General features: G+C 43.9%; 1 protein-coding gene across 13 annotated transcripts in view; it reads left to right on the forward strand.

The window, feature by feature from the left end:
• Positions 1–6,990: 6,990 nt before the first annotated feature.
• ABI1 (abl interactor 1) overlaps positions 6,991–15,254 on the forward strand; it is an 83,607-nt gene continuing 75,343 nt past the window's right edge. For 12 of the 13 annotated variants that reach the window (XM_074900083.1, XM_074900086.1, XM_074900089.1 and 9 more), the window contains exon 1: positions 7,004–7,247. In XM_074900083.1, coding sequence (XP_074756184.1) covers positions 7,131–7,247 — 117 coding nt within the window. In that variant the 5' untranslated portion in view covers positions 7,004–7,130. Of the gene's footprint in view, positions 7,248–15,254 lie in introns of all 13 variants that reach the window. The other variant, XM_074900094.1, reaches the window with a different exon arrangement.

Here is a 15,254-nt window from a genome sequence, read left to right on the forward strand (position 1 = left end):
TGCCATCTAAATATTGTGCTGAGAAATACTATCACTGCAGAATTGCTGTCAAATATTTATTTTTATTGGGAAAATAGCAGTCTTTCTGTAGTAGAATGATGTTATCATTTAATTATTTTTTTCTTTTCTGCTTTACCACAGAAAGCTGCAATTCAATGAAGTATATATTTAAATGCAAAAGAGGCATACCAATTAATCAGTACAGAATACGAATGCTTTTAATCTGCATCAAAAAAACCTGTGGGGCATAGAAAAACACCAGTATTTTATATACTTTCTTTTAAACAGAAAGTATATAAAAGTAATTCTTATCCATGCTCACATTTCCTCAAATACAATTAAAAATTGCAACTGTGCAATTAAATTATCTTCACAATAATATATTCTTCTAAGGCTTTGCACTATGTCAAGAAAATTATGAGGAGTCTTTGGTTTCTTTCTATTTAGCATAAAAATGGACATAAATATTTTCCATTGATAAAAGAGTCATAATCCATAGAGATAGATCACATTAGCTCTGAAACATAGATGTTTACTGCTTTCTGGTTTTGAGTCACCCAACTAATGTACAGAAAGTTAGTACTGAAGATAGGAAATAAATTAGCCTAGAGATTGCAGTTAGGTACAGCCATGAGCATGGACTAATCAGTTTTGAGGTGCATATAAACTAGATGATGGTATCATTACAGTCAACTCTCCCATTATCTGGGATCATAGGAGACTGGGAACTGGTGGACAACAGAAAAACCTGGATATTAGAGATGTGCCAAGGAACACCAGAGACATTTCAGCTCTATATATAGTAAATACTGTCCAGAAAAACTTATTAACTCCGGGTTTAGCACTAGCCAGTGGTCTCAAGACATCATTTGCAAAGCCATCTTAGGCTCTATATCAAGGAAGCAGTTATATTCCTAATGACCCTGCAAATAATGCCTGAGCCCATAAGACCACCAAGCCTGGGGTGGCTCTACAGGTATATGCATTCACTCTGCAACATGTTTGTTTGTGTTATTCTCCCAGACTTTATCAGGTAGTTCAAAACAGAACAGAAATGGTGCTAATGGTGTTTTCAGACTTCAAAACATTTCTCAAGACCTTGAGCAGTGTTTTTTTCCTGCCAGGGATGCTCACTCCAAAGAGCTCAGTGTGTAGGACACCGCTGACATAGGGATGCACCTTTCAGTGCCCAATTTCAAGTTAGGGGCACATGAGACTTGCCTTTGCATCTGCTATACTTCTATTCGCTGCTAATTATCCAAATAATTACTTTTTCCTAAGCAAGATGTCTCTCTGTCTGCTTTTTGACCAGAAGCTCTATGCAGGTGTTTTGCCAATTATCAGGCCTAGCATAAAGGACACATCCAGCATAAAGATAAACCAATAATTAAATTGTATTTGATACAAAAGGGTCAGTACATGGGTGAGTGCTGGGGATACAAACAAGTCAGTCAGTTTATACATAATCAACATTAATCCCACTGACCCTAACACCACCACCACACAACCAACAATGGGTGGAATAAATGGTGAAATGCAGTCTCTCATAGAAGGGAGAGGAGACAACCAAGTCAACAAGCCACATACTGAATCTCTATGTAGCCTGCATTTACAGAAGCCAGACCTGACTAGAGCCCAGTCCCAGGGAGGCGGCAGGTCCTTCCCCAACAGGAAACTGCACAGTGCACCCACCTCACAGACAGACACTGCCCCTTCCTACAAGTGGTCCCAGCTTTTACCCCTAAGTGGGACACCTGACCTTTGTTTACTTCATGCGGGACACCTGGGGCTCATTTACCCCATGGGTCTCCCTGCCAGGCCGGCCCCACCCTGGAGGGAAGCCTAAAGGCAAACTCACCCCCCCCTTGGTGAAGGGCTGTGGGAATCACCCATATGGCAACCTTCATTTGGGGCTTGGGGTTGAAACCCCAGCATTTCAGCAGGGTGAAAAACCTTTCCCAGGGAAGTGTTATTTCATATATATGTATCAAAGGAAGTTCTCCATTTTCAAGGATTGGCATCCTCCAACAAACATCTATTTCATCAGGAAATTCCAACCTGCCCTCTAATGAGTGGGCCAAACCTGCATAGGTCTATTCAGAAAGCTGACTTTCACTCAGTGCCTACACCTTGCAACAGGATCAATTTTTTTAATATTTAAACTACCCCCCCAAAGCCTTTAAATAAAAGAAGGCCAAAACCCATTTGCTAATAAAAAGGATTACTGCAGAAATCCACCTCCTGCTTTAAGCCCCATTTGTTACTGTTAGAAGAAGCAAGCCATCTTGTCATTTGTCACATAATACCCATGTTAGCTGGTTTAGGTCTAGGAAGAAAGCAATGGGCTTTCCTGAGGTTCTGCCTATGCATGGCAGCATCACCAGGGCCTGGATCCTTCACTTTTCCCATGCTCTTAAGGCAGTGCACTTCTCGTCTGCTTTGGCAGTATTTTGAGAGATTAACAAGATAAGTCCACCTTGTATTGGGCAGCTGGAAGTGATGGCAGTGGAATGGACCTAGGCTGGGAGCTAGGAACAGAAGATATAGAAGGAATTCTTTGATGCAGTGAAAACGGAAAGGCAAAGTCAGGAGAAAACCTGGTGGCCGGAAAGATGGAAGAATGAAAACCAAAATGAAAGAGGTGAAAGGAACAGGGGATCCAGTGATCCAGAACCGAGATGACAGATTGAGGAAAGGGTAGTGAAGGTGAGAGAAAAGAAGGACTGTTGACACCAGAGCACTGCTGAGGAGCAAAGATAAGCATGCAGGAGGGATGAAGAAGAGAGAGTTTTATGAAAAATGAGGTTGAGATGAAAAGGCAAATCCTGCAAGTGAAAATATATTAGAGGAGAAAGGTCATGTCAAAATACAGAAAAACTCTTTATTTTTGTGCCGCTTTTATCTTGTGCATTCTCAAAGCCGCAATTTTGAATCTTATTATTTTCATGCTCCCCAGCAGCTCAGGCTGCCTAGCAATGCCTGGCTGGCGTGTGCTGGCTCTGCCGCACAGAGCTCACCGGCTGCCTAGCAACTGGCAGGGGTGTGTGATGGGGTCCCTGGACTAGGCTCAGGGATGTAGCCCTACCCCAAACACCCCTGCTCCCACAGCAAGGCAGGAGGGAGCATCTCCAGTCGTTACAGCTGCGATAAAAACATTAAAAATATTAATTGGAAAAAAGAGCACATTTTGGTGCCCATGAGAGCGCAGGGAGCCTGACAAATTGTATCTGAGAAGTGGGAACAGCCCCATTCATCTCTGCAGTACTCAAGACACCCCATGATGATAACTGAAATATCAATATGGTTAATTATTCTGGTTCTTAAGTAAGGCTTTGTGGGCCGGATCTAAAGCACAGGAAAGCAAACCAACACACCATGTACCTTCTCAGGCAGCTACTTCTAATTTGGAAGTACCAAAAAGGCAACATTTGGTCCCAGAAAAAAAACATTACAATTGTAGCATTAATTATTCACACAGGATTGTCCCAGCCACACTCACAGAACTATATCACTGTAATCAACAAAAAATTTCTTACAAGATGAGACTTGGCATTTGGCAGTAGAGCTGACGTGGCTGATCTGAACAGGACCTGTGTCCCCTGTGCTTCCAGCTGCCCCCTCAGATTCCTCATCTCCCTATCCATTGCACTGTCAAAAGTGCTTGTGTGACTAAACAACCAAATAAGGAACTGATCCAGCTGCAGAACAGTTCAACAAAAAATAAAGAATTATTTTCCGATCAACACTACCAAAGCAAGTACTGTTCCCAAGGGAAAAACAAAGACACATGTCAATCTATGGCCCATAAAATGGAATAGACAGTCACAGAGTTACACAAATTACAGTGCAGGAGAAGTTGCTTTGATGCTGCTACTTTGATGCTGTTCTAAACAGGTGCGTTCAGAATATAGTCACATTTTTCTCTCCCATTCAAAAATAGGCTATGGCCCAGAAGGATGGTATTGTGCCTGGAGATCATCATGCCCCACTGAGAAGAAGCAATCTCAGAAGGACAGCTGAGACTCTGAGAGGTATATATGCACTCTGGATGGGATCTCTTTCAGGTGGTCATTTGGGTGGAGCTTGAAGAGCATCATTACATTTTTTTCTTCTACCAGTCCAGCTGCCCCAGACAGGAAAATTTTCATTCCCAGCTCTCTTGCACACTTGAAGTACCTTAAGTAAGTTAACTTTTCCTTCTAATCAGCAGTTTATTGTCTGGGGCACTGGGAAAGTGTGATAATTAAAAAAAAAAAAAATACAAACCGGGATAAAATAGTTTCTAAAGAAAAACCCAGTGGATGCAGTTCAGATGCACAGTAGTGTCTTCAGCAGATGTCAGCTCAAGTCCAAGGTTTATTAGCTCTGCCTCAGTGCTGGTTCTGCTAGATTTGGCTAGCATTTGCATAGCTACCCGAATGTCTCTCTGTTTTCAGGTGCACACTCATGGAGCCAGCTTGGGTCTATGGCATCTGAGTCAATAAACCCTCCAGAAACCTCAGACATGGGGAACATACTTCAAAGACAGTCGAGTGCCCCTGCAAAGAGTAATTTTGAAAGCAGGAGGGCTAGCATGAGGTAGGAGCTAATAAGGCCTGCTGATCTAACTAGTTGAGCATGTACACACCATGATTCCCAGCATGTCTTGCACTGCTTGGCCCTCACAGTGGTACTGCCATGGCTGTATGGCACTAAGTTAAAAAGTCCTGCTGGAGCTGACCTAGCTCAGCATGGAATCAGTTTGGGTGTTTCTGTATCTACAACAGGTCAATCCACCAGGTATTGGGAAGGCTGAAGGAAAGTCACAATGTGGATGTCACAAGGTGGCGCACTTTAACGTGGTCTTCCAAGGTCTTCTTGCGTTGAGAGCATATTTTGAGGTGGAGTTGGTAGGTTTTTGGTTTGTGCAAGGCCTTTTGGGTCGAGATCCGTCGGAAGGAAAGGGGCTGTAAGCCCTTCTGGAGCTTCTGCTCTACTGCGTGAGGCAGGTGCGTGTCCTGGGAGCCAGCACTGCCCCGCTCAGCTGCTGTCCTGCCACCTGCTTGTGGGGCTAGGTTGCTGGCCAAAGTGAAGCACAATACATTTAGCAAAACACACACCACTGATTTCTCTCATACTGAAATAAGTTGACGTGCAAGGCCCCACACATCTGCTGTCTCCTGGTACAGGGGCAGCAATATAATTTTAAAAAGAGACAACAACAGTTGTGCTACATTTCAGGAAGTTAACACCTTCCATGAGGTCAATCTGTGATCTGTAGGCAAGTATGGGCCCATGCAAACCAATAGGTGTTAAGTAATTTGCAGCCAGACTGACTAGAGAAATCAAATTTGTCTTTGTATTATGATAGCTGGAAACAAGAAGCTAGTGACCAAGATGGTTTCTGATCACGCTTGCCCTGGGACCCATTAAAAGCTTGTCTACATCTCAATACTGTTGCAGATCAAATCCAAAATAAAATGTTTTATTGGAAATTACACGCTGTCCTAAAGAGAGTTATTGAAGCCACTTTGGAAACACTTTTGCTAAGGTGCCAGATAAATTAACCATCAGAAGATAGCAATGTAGGTGCATTTGTACTGCACAGCAAGTGCTGTGAATGTACCAGCTCTTCCTCTGCTGTCCCAGACAGCACTCAAGTATCTTTCTCAGCACCTATTTAGCTGTTCTCAGCCGGGGGGGGGGGGGTTTATAACTCCATCTGCAAAGACCTTCCCAGGCCCACCGGTTCTCCCCAGGCTCCCTACCATTCATCCTCACTTACACAGTTCTAGACCGAGATTCTGGACTTCGCTGACCTCAGAGGGGAAGGGAGATCTATTTCTCCTCTCTCCACCTTGATTTAGAGGCATCAGCAGGTATACCAAAAAATCCTGACCAGAACAGTTTTCAGTGCTGCAAACAAAGCTAGACTCCAGAGGAAATGCAAAATATCACACCATTATGGAAATGTGAGGCCACCTGCTCTTACTGTAATGTGTTTGAGAGTATTTTTTTCTGAAACGTTTTGACTTTTCACTGCTCTGTGGGTTTCTCTGGAACAACTACTAATATGCAAGGACTAAGACCAGTTGCGTTTGCGTACACACAGCACACAAAGCCAAGGCATGAATAACAGGCCTTGGACACAGCTTCTTCTGGGCCTGTTACTCATTGCAAAGGCAGTCTTGGACATCCCAGCATAGAAGCCACCTGCTGTTGTTGGCTTTTCTTCTGGTATGATCCCAGAAACAGGATTTTGCTTTAAAAATCTTACACGCAGGAAAGATTCTACTTATCACCAGACCCTTTGCAACAACTGTAAGCAGCTCTGAACCTTGATTAGCAACTCAGATAAAAGAGTGGCAGGAATAATGTATTTACCTCAGCCAAATGATTAAGTTCCTCTTATGAAACTAAAACCAGAAAAGTGCTAATTTTCAATTACTATTTCTGGGCAGGCCTTCAGAGAGATCTACACACCTTAGATGCGGTGTTTCTGCCTTCCCTTTGGGATAACCCCCTGGGAAGGGACTAATTGCCCCTAATCATGATGCTCCTATAATTTTACCAATTTTGTTGGCATCTTACAAATTTCTAGCCTGACAGGAAGCCGGATAACCAGGGCGGTGCTTCCCTCCCTGACTCTTTTGGCTTCTCCTGAAGAGAGGCGCTGCCTCAGGGCAGCACTGCTGGGGCTGAGGCTTTTGTTGAGGGGGGGCGGGGGAAGGTACAGGCGTCTCCCCTCGTCTCTAGGCGCCCAGAAAGAGGGTCTGACAGCCCTGCTGGCTGCCGCCCTCCCACCGCAGGGGCCAGGTCAGGCGGCGCGGTGGCCTCCAATCACCGCCATATCCCGGCCGCGGGCGGCGGCCATGAGCCGCCACAGCCCCACCTCTCTCCGCGCATGCGCCCTGCGCGGCGCGGCGCTGCCTACAGCTCCCGGCTTGCTTTGCGGGTTCTGGTGTGGGTTTTTTTTTTAATTTTTTTTTTTTTTTTTTTTTTTCCTCCCCTCGGAGGGGGAAGGATGGGTGGGGAAAGCGAGAGCTCACGAAAGCGAGGCGAGGAGGAATCCCACAATACCAGGCGGGTTGCGAGCCCGGCGCTGCTGCTGTCTCTTTAATGCAAGAGGAAGCGATGCGGAGGGGTGGAAAATGGCAGAGTTGCAGATGTTGCTAGAGGAGGAAATCCCTTCTGGCAAGCGGGCTCTGCTCGAGAGCTACCAGAACCTCACTCGAGTCGCCGACTACTGCGAAAACAACTACATCCAGGTGAGGGGCAGCGGGGCAGCGAAGCGGGGCCGGCCGTGGGGCGTGAAGGCTCGGCCGGGCTCGGCTCTCTGGTGCGGCCGGAGCTGCCTGAGGGGCAGCGCGGCGCCCGGCTGCCCCCGCCGCGGCTCTCCACCCCGCAGTCGCTCCCTCGGGTTTGCCTCTTCTTTCAACTTTTCCAGCCCGACGGCCGGCCGTCCCTTCCCCCGCTCCGGAGGGGAAGGGAGGGGGTTATTATGTCAGTCCGGCTCGGAGGGTGTGTCTCTTTCCCCCCCCCCCCTTCTCTGTATTTATTGATTATGAGTCACATCCTGGAGACCTCCCTGGGTTGGGGTGGGGGGCGAGCGGGCCGTGAGGGCCGGTGAGACTTTCCGCGCGGCCGGCTTAGAGCCGGTATCTGGGGGTTTCCCCCTCGCTCCCCGGGGCGGCGGCCGGTGCCGGTTGCTCCGCGCGCCCCCCCCCCCTTCCTCCCGCGCCTCACGTGGAACGCGAGGCGGCGGGTGCCGGCCGGTCCCTCCGCCGGGGCCGCCATCCGCAGCGGCGCGGCGGGCGTTTGGGGAGCGGAAGGGGCCCCGCACAACGAGTGACATCACGTCGTTCGCTCATCGGGGCGGGGGGGGAATCCGCGGCGGGAACCGTGCGGCTGCTCGTCCGCGGCGTGCGGCTGCCGGCCAGGCCGAGGGAACGGCGGTGTCGGGGCGTCGCGCGGAGGGCCGGCCTCGCCGCAGCGAGCGGGCTGTGGGGGCAGGAGGCTGCCGGTGCGGGAACGGGAGGGGGTGTTTCAAAATGGCAATCCGTGCCTCCCGCAGGCTGCGCGGGCCGGGCACCCTGCAGCAGGCATTGCAGACCGGGGCGCTGGTGCTGGAAGAGGTTGTCGCGTGTCTCCGCCAGTCGGTGTGAATTCCGCCCCCCCCTCCCCCCCAAGATTGCCAGTGCTTCTTGGCCTTGCTTTTAGGTCTATTTTTGTGAAGCTGCGTTAAGCACAATTTGCTATTTTTCCCAGGATTTGCAGCACATAGCTCTTTAAGTCTGTATATTTGGCCATACTGATGGGGATAGAGAACCATCCCGAGGTGCTCAAATTCTTTTTTTTTTTTTTTTTTACTAAAATAATTGAAGGGGAAAAGCAAATAAACTCCACTTTACTTACTACACGGCCTGAGTGAACTTGTTGAATCTAGTACTAGGCTACCTGTGATGAGTATGTAATGCAGGTTATTAAATTATCTGGCATCCGTCGTTGGAAAGCTGTCTTACTGTTTTTAGTAATGTAGTAGCTAATTTGAAAACATCACTTTAATAATACAACGTTATTTTTTTTAAGCAAGCTACTTGGATTAAAACTGTTCTAACAAGACATATTTTTAAGATTTTTTTTTTTTGTGGTATGTGAGGTAGTATGAGTTAATATCTATTTACTCTTCCGAGTTGTTTGCTCCACCCAAAGAAAGCTGCTGATATAAATGCTTCTAAGAGGCGAGGTTCATTTGGTTTTACTCATGGGAAATATGACAAATACATGAGCATGGTAATTGTGGCACAAGTTTTGACCTGTCTCCCGCTGCTGACTTTTTCCCTCTGTCAGAAAGTTGCAGAGTCTTCAGTACATCATTTTTTTCAGAGTCCTAAAGCTTGTCTCTTCTTTCTTCAAGCAAACAAACCAAAAACCCTGACACTTGAGTTAGTTCACATCTAGTCATCTGGGATGGTTTTTCTTTTTTTTTTTTTTAATTTTGTAGCTCATTTTCACCTCAAGTATCAAGGTCAGCTGGATGTGGGATTGGTACAGTCTGTTTTATCTGTGTACAGCTGTGTTTCTGTGTTTATCCCTTTTGAAAGGAAGCTGGAGTTTGAAAATTCCTAATGAGAACTTGCGCAGTAGCTTTGGAAAAGGTCTCCCTATTTTATTCTACACACATTGTGCATTTACTTAGTAAAAATAGCAAATATATTGATAATATTACTTTTTTTTTTTAGTGTGTGATGGAGGTGGGTTTTTTTAATCAGCACTTTATAGAAAGCCATCTGCTCTCCAGTTGGACTACTGAACAGATTATACTCCCAGTGCCTGTGGTGGGGCCTCTGCAGGATTAGGCAATATGACACAGGGCACTGGGTTAAGAGATTTGGGAGTGTGTGTGTGGAATGGAAAGGGAGGAAAGGAGAGGAAGAGGCTTAACCAACACATAATACAAAGTGTTTGTAGTTAATATAATTGAGCATTTTATAAAAAAGGCAGGCTGGAACAGAGGACCTGGGCGTGAAGTGAGTGTTAAAATAGTTCAGAAGTGGCTATGCATTGTAATTTATCCCATAGCACATAATTGATTCAACCTGCCTCTTCGAGTTTGGATAGCTTTGGAGAGTTTTCTCTCTTTGGGAAGGTGTATATGCTCCTTAGTAGGAAAACTTACTGTGCACTGTCACTCAGTCTGTGGTGTGGCATTGAGGTGGAACAAGGTTGTTTGACTATTCTGAGTACTGCTGCTAACAATTTATAGTAATAGTAATAGCACTCAGATACTTATTCAGAGCTCTTGATGTTCGCAGTCTTATGTTTTATATTCTTTGCTCACTTAGGCAGAAAAATAATTTCCCACCACTAATATTGTTGTTTTTCAAACTTTATCTGTATTTTTTGGATCTGAAAACACATGAATCTTGTTTTGTCTCTTTTGCTTAATCTGGGAATAATTCTGGTAAAATTGTAAAATTTAAGGCATGCTGAAAAAAATTAAAATAAAAGGGGGGGGGGAAGGAAGGTGGGGAAAAAACTCAGCTGGCTGGAGCTTGGCTCCCTAATGGGGGATGTACCTTTATTGACTCTGAGCATCCTCTTACTGAAGCATTTAGGAAAGATGACAGCATTTGGGATTCTCAAGTTGAAAATTGCTGTTCTTAGAAAGATGGGAAGCAGCTTCTGCTAAGGCAAATTGTGAAGAAATTGGAATGCCAGGCAGTAACACAGTTTGCCTTCCAGACCATGTGTATTCTGGTTATCTACAGGACTTATCTGATAGGAAGGGAAAAGAATTCAGGAGAAGCAGAGCAAGTGCATTTCTAAGGAAGATCTACAGTGCTAAAAGGAAAGTACAGTATGGTTGCTGTCTTGGGGGGAGGATGAGAGGGAGGGAGACAGAAAAAAGGGAAAATAAATGTAGAAGTAGTAATTGAAGGAAGTTGTGATGGTGGTGATGATTTTGGTTTTGACTGGAAGGAAAAAAGCCTAAGTATGTTGCTGTATTCTGTGACAGGATTTAAAATCTATTATGTTTCTGGTTGGAAGCTTCAGGGACAAGCAGGTAGAAAATTAGGTTCCTATTTTCTTTTAGATCAGAGACTTTGGTTTTAAGAGCAGGTTTTGAACCTTGAATCTTCATGTGGAAGCATGTTTTTGTCCTCTAAAGTTTTTTAAAATATTAAGAAAAACGTAATTTCTCTATATTTTTCTAAAAGATTTTGTCTGGCACTTTAGAATATTGGTATGGCTCTGCTCTCTTATAATGGAGGTGTTTGCTTGTGAATTGTCATACCTTTTTAATAATGTACAGCGAGATTAAGAGAGGAGAGGAAGGAGCGGTGAAACTGTCTTATAATAGAAATAAATGAAACATCTTCCTAGATGCCATATAAATGTAAGTTCTAATACCTGATGCCTTCCCCAAATCCTTTTGCCTGCAAATAAAATCTGGGACTAGCCCCTTTCAGTGTGTGTGTAACTGTGAAAGGTTATCTGAAAATCTGTAGCCTAAAGCTGTAGTGAGGAATTTAATCAGTATCCTAAACAGTATGAACTTTATCAGTACTAATACAGAAATAACATATGGAGTTAAAGCACTTACAGTTCTAATTATGATTCTTCAGCCGAAAATATTCCAGAGAGATCCTCTAGTCAGTTTGCGGTCTGAATTGAATTATTTCAGTTTTTAGTGAACTTATTTACCATAACTAGCTTATGAAGTGTTAGAGTGGCACAGGAAACCAGCCTGTCCAGTGTCACTGCACTTCTCATTTCCTTTTGAACAACTTCAGCTAACTGCTGTAGCACAGAGAGGCTGCACTGTTGTGCTATAAAGTACTGTTTACAACTCTCCCCTGCTGTATAAATCGGATGCTTCTTATAGTCTTGTTTATGCATAGGCAGATACATAGTTTTCATCAGCCTCTGATCCTGGACCACTTAGGAAGATCAATTTGTAATATTTTTTTAAGCTCAAATATGATCTTAATATGACTGTGAGAACCTCTGAATAGCTTGGAATACGTAGTACTTGTGTAAATTCTGATCTTGATGGTCTCTAGTGGGTAGATTTAGCAGGTTTAGAAAATAAATTAAATGAAAGACCTTTTAAGGAAATAAGTGCTCTGTTGCCTAAATATGTGGTTTTTTTGTTGTCATGTTATTTCCTTCTGTAGCTTCCAACTGGTATGTGGAAAACTGAATGGTTAGTGAACAAGCTATTCTGGGTAAAACAGACAAAAGCAGGGGTAGATTTCAGTTTGGCTGCCATTACCAAAAAAGCTTCACAAATCTGTGTGCTATCTTCCAGTATGCATATAGGAATCTTTTCTGTTTGATAGGTTGGATGTTCTGCACTTTCTGTACAATAAGTAGATAGTATGTGTTGGAAGGGAAATAACTTTTTTCATGGTGTGTCTTTTTCCTTAGATGTTGGTAACTGATCTGACACTCGACTTTATTGACTGATCTATGGAAAGTGACTTAATTTAGTTCAGCACAAAGAAGTTCACTCAGAATATCTAATTCAGGAAATGACCTGCGTTAAAAGGATAAACTTCTTAAATTGTCACTAATACAAATCTTTTACGTGCTGTGAGAACTTAGATGCTTTTATGCTCATAAGTTAATTGGTTTGTATTGAGAGTAAATAGTCTTTTTTTTTTTTTTCCCCCCCCTGGTTTCATTGCTAAATTTGGAACACTACAAAAAAAGCAAATTAACTTAGTTCTGGAACACCAAAATATAATTCAAAATTAGAGAGCTTGAGAGCAATGAGATAAGGTATAAATGTACCATCCACTATGCTTTGCAGGCTTAAATCATATTCTTTAAGAAAAGTTGTTAGCTTTATACTATTAAATACTGTTCTTTTTTAAGGTAGTTTAAGCAAATGTTTGCCATCAGTACAAAAGGCACTGGCTGTTCTGTCTGTGTGGGTTTTTTTGAATAGTAATAATAATTCGGGTACAGGTTGGTGGGTTAGGCTTGTAGCTCTTCTGTGCCTTCTATAGGTTGTCTTTGCCAGTGTGTTGTCTGTGTGTTTAGCTCAAAAGCAACAATAAGACCACAGTGCAACTTCACTGAATCAGCGAGTGATTACCCTGCCTGTACAGGAAACGGATGGTAGTGTTGTGTGTCTGTTTTGTGTCCAGGGTAGATGATATGAGACGGGCTTTTCCAAATTTGAAATGTTTCCATTTATTTTGGTATGTTTGGTTTAAGAAACCAGTAAGATGTCAGCTGCTCTTCCTGCTCCATTTTTCATTAGTATTTCAGCAGATAATAGTGTCAGCACTGTGCTACCTAAATCAGGTGGAGTAAAGTGGATTAGGATAAGCTTTTACAGGTGTGTACTGCTTTTTCCACAAATGTAGTGCCTCTGCTCTTTGCAGATTGTTTGTTGTCAATCTGTGTTAAGGGTGATCCTTGTTGTCTGCTGCAGTTGCTATGCTCAGCCCCTGTTGGAAGGAAGGAAGAAGACGTAAGAGGGACAACTATCTAATACTTACCTCCCTCTGGATCTCTGGGAGCTTGTTTCAGTAAGTAGCTCTTACAGTAACGAGAAAATAGATGGGCCTTGAGGAGGGCTGGTAAAGTGGATCAAATTGTAATGAAGGTACAGGAGCAGGCTGGGTACAGGTAGGAAGCATTGTACTTCTGAGGACAAGGTTCCTGTTAATATCTGTACTACTGATCTAAGTTTAATAACAGAAAATCCCAAACTCTACATAAAAAAAACCCCCCTTAATGCAACTTCCCAATATCTTTGTTTAGTATTTTGAACTGTCTTCGTTTTACAGAAGCATAAATGAAGGCATAGGATTCATAACTGACTTGTGGAAGGTCATATAGGGACATGCTGTCAGATTTGGGAACAGAACTTGATTGTTTGGGCTTCCAGTGCTGTGCACAAGGGTTCCCCAGCCCCCACCCCCTTTCCAAATTGCTTGTTATACTACAACACAGCAGAAAGTGTGTATCTGTAGAAAAATGGAGATGGTGACCACAGAGACAGTGTGATGAATACCTTGGGAAAACATGCACCTGAAACCATCACTGAACTCATCAGCAGCAATTACTTTTTAAGAGTTTTGTGTATTTCCTCAGAACCTTGAGATTCCAGTTTTTGGCTTTGCAAACTTCTGGAGTTACATAACACTCACAGTACTGTCTGTCTGCATGTTGGTGGGTCTCCCTGTCTTGGCAGAGGCACTAGAAGATACCACTCTTTCTTGTTAGTGAAAGCAGTCTGTGTTTGACAGTTCTGGTGACTGAAATCTTACTTATCTGCAGAACAGTGGGATGGCAGCTGTGTGGACAAAGTGTCAGTTTGTCAGTTCTGGTGTAGCTTGCTACATCCTCGAGGAATAAGAGGGTATTTTGCTCTCTCTGTGCCAGTGTTCAGTCCATAATTAGTGACTTGGAGTCAAAAGGAGTATGGTGTGGTTTTTATTTGTTGTTACCTGGTGGGAAATTACTTGTGGGCCTCAGTTACTCAAAGTCCAGGCTTGTTCATAATTACCCGAGTGTTCTTGCACTCTTTAGTGTTTGTGTTACCCAGAGCAGTGTTGCTCCGATGCTATTCCTTCTACCTCTATCCCACTCCCCCCCCCATATCTGAGCACTGGTGACGGAGGCTGGTGGGCTTGTTCACAGGGATCCTCCCTTCCCTCCACCCCTAAGTAAACGGAAGTAACTGATGAATTTGTAATAGTAGATAGGGTGCCTCAGTGTGGTTCCTCCCTTTTCCTGACCTTGCTGGTGAGGCAGCTGCTGCAGATGGAGACTTGATGTCTCCTGTGGGTTGTAGAAATAACCCTTTGCAGCTCAAAACTTGCACAGAGCCCTTGGGGGCTGGCCAGGGTGCTGTGGAGAATAGATCACGATGTGCTCCTGAACAGAGCTCTAGGTGAGCAAGATGGTATCTGCAGGTGCCTTTCCTCCTTCACCTCCAGCCTGTTGGCATGGCACTTCTGACTGGGCTGGAGGGGTCTGTCAAGTGCTTCATCAGCTTAGGGCCAGGTAGTGACATAAGATACGGCACTTCTAATGGGTGGGTTCTCTGAGGAATCCTTTTATTGTGCAGCAAATGAAAGCAGAACTCTAAACATTTCCTCTTGGTATTAGAGGGAATGTGTTTTTTTCCATTGGGTTAATTAATAAGAGTGTAGATGCCACCTTTGCTCGAGACTATGCAAATAGTGTTACTCACTACTTATGTAAGCCCTTAATGCTGTTAACAGGAGCCATGAATGCTTTGCAGAGTGTAGATTTGTTACTATAATGCTGATACTTTAGAAGAAAAGGAGGGATGGGGAACCCTGCATGAGAATTTCAACTGAGCGCAGCATTTTCAGATTCCACTTGCAAAATTCAACAGTCTGTATTAACATGAGGTGAAATTGGTAGCCTGCTGGTTAAGCTGACAAAACAAATTAGTTTTACTCTGAAAAAGATTGATGGATTACAGTGTGACTTTATTTTTAATAATATTCTTGTCTAAGATTCCAGATCAGATATATTTAATTAGTAAGTTCTGGATTTGGCAAACTGAAAAAGGCTTTGAAAATCAAAACTTGGTTTAGGCCTCTGCTACGATAAAGTCTTTTCATAGTAGCTGCAGATGATGTCTGCTATGCTGTATCTTCTGCTGTAGTGCAGTATTCTAAAAGAACAGTAAAGGTTGTCTCTTCTGCAATGACATACAGCTTTCTTATGTTGCTTATGTTTCTGATGTTAAGATAGCAGATATGTGATAGTGTCATCCC

Source organism: Athene noctua, chromosome 2, assembly GCF_965140245.1.
Source record: "Athene noctua chromosome 2, bAthNoc1.hap1.1, whole genome shotgun sequence".
Classification (NCBI taxonomy): Eukaryota; Metazoa; Chordata; class Aves; order Strigiformes; family Strigidae; genus Athene; species Athene noctua.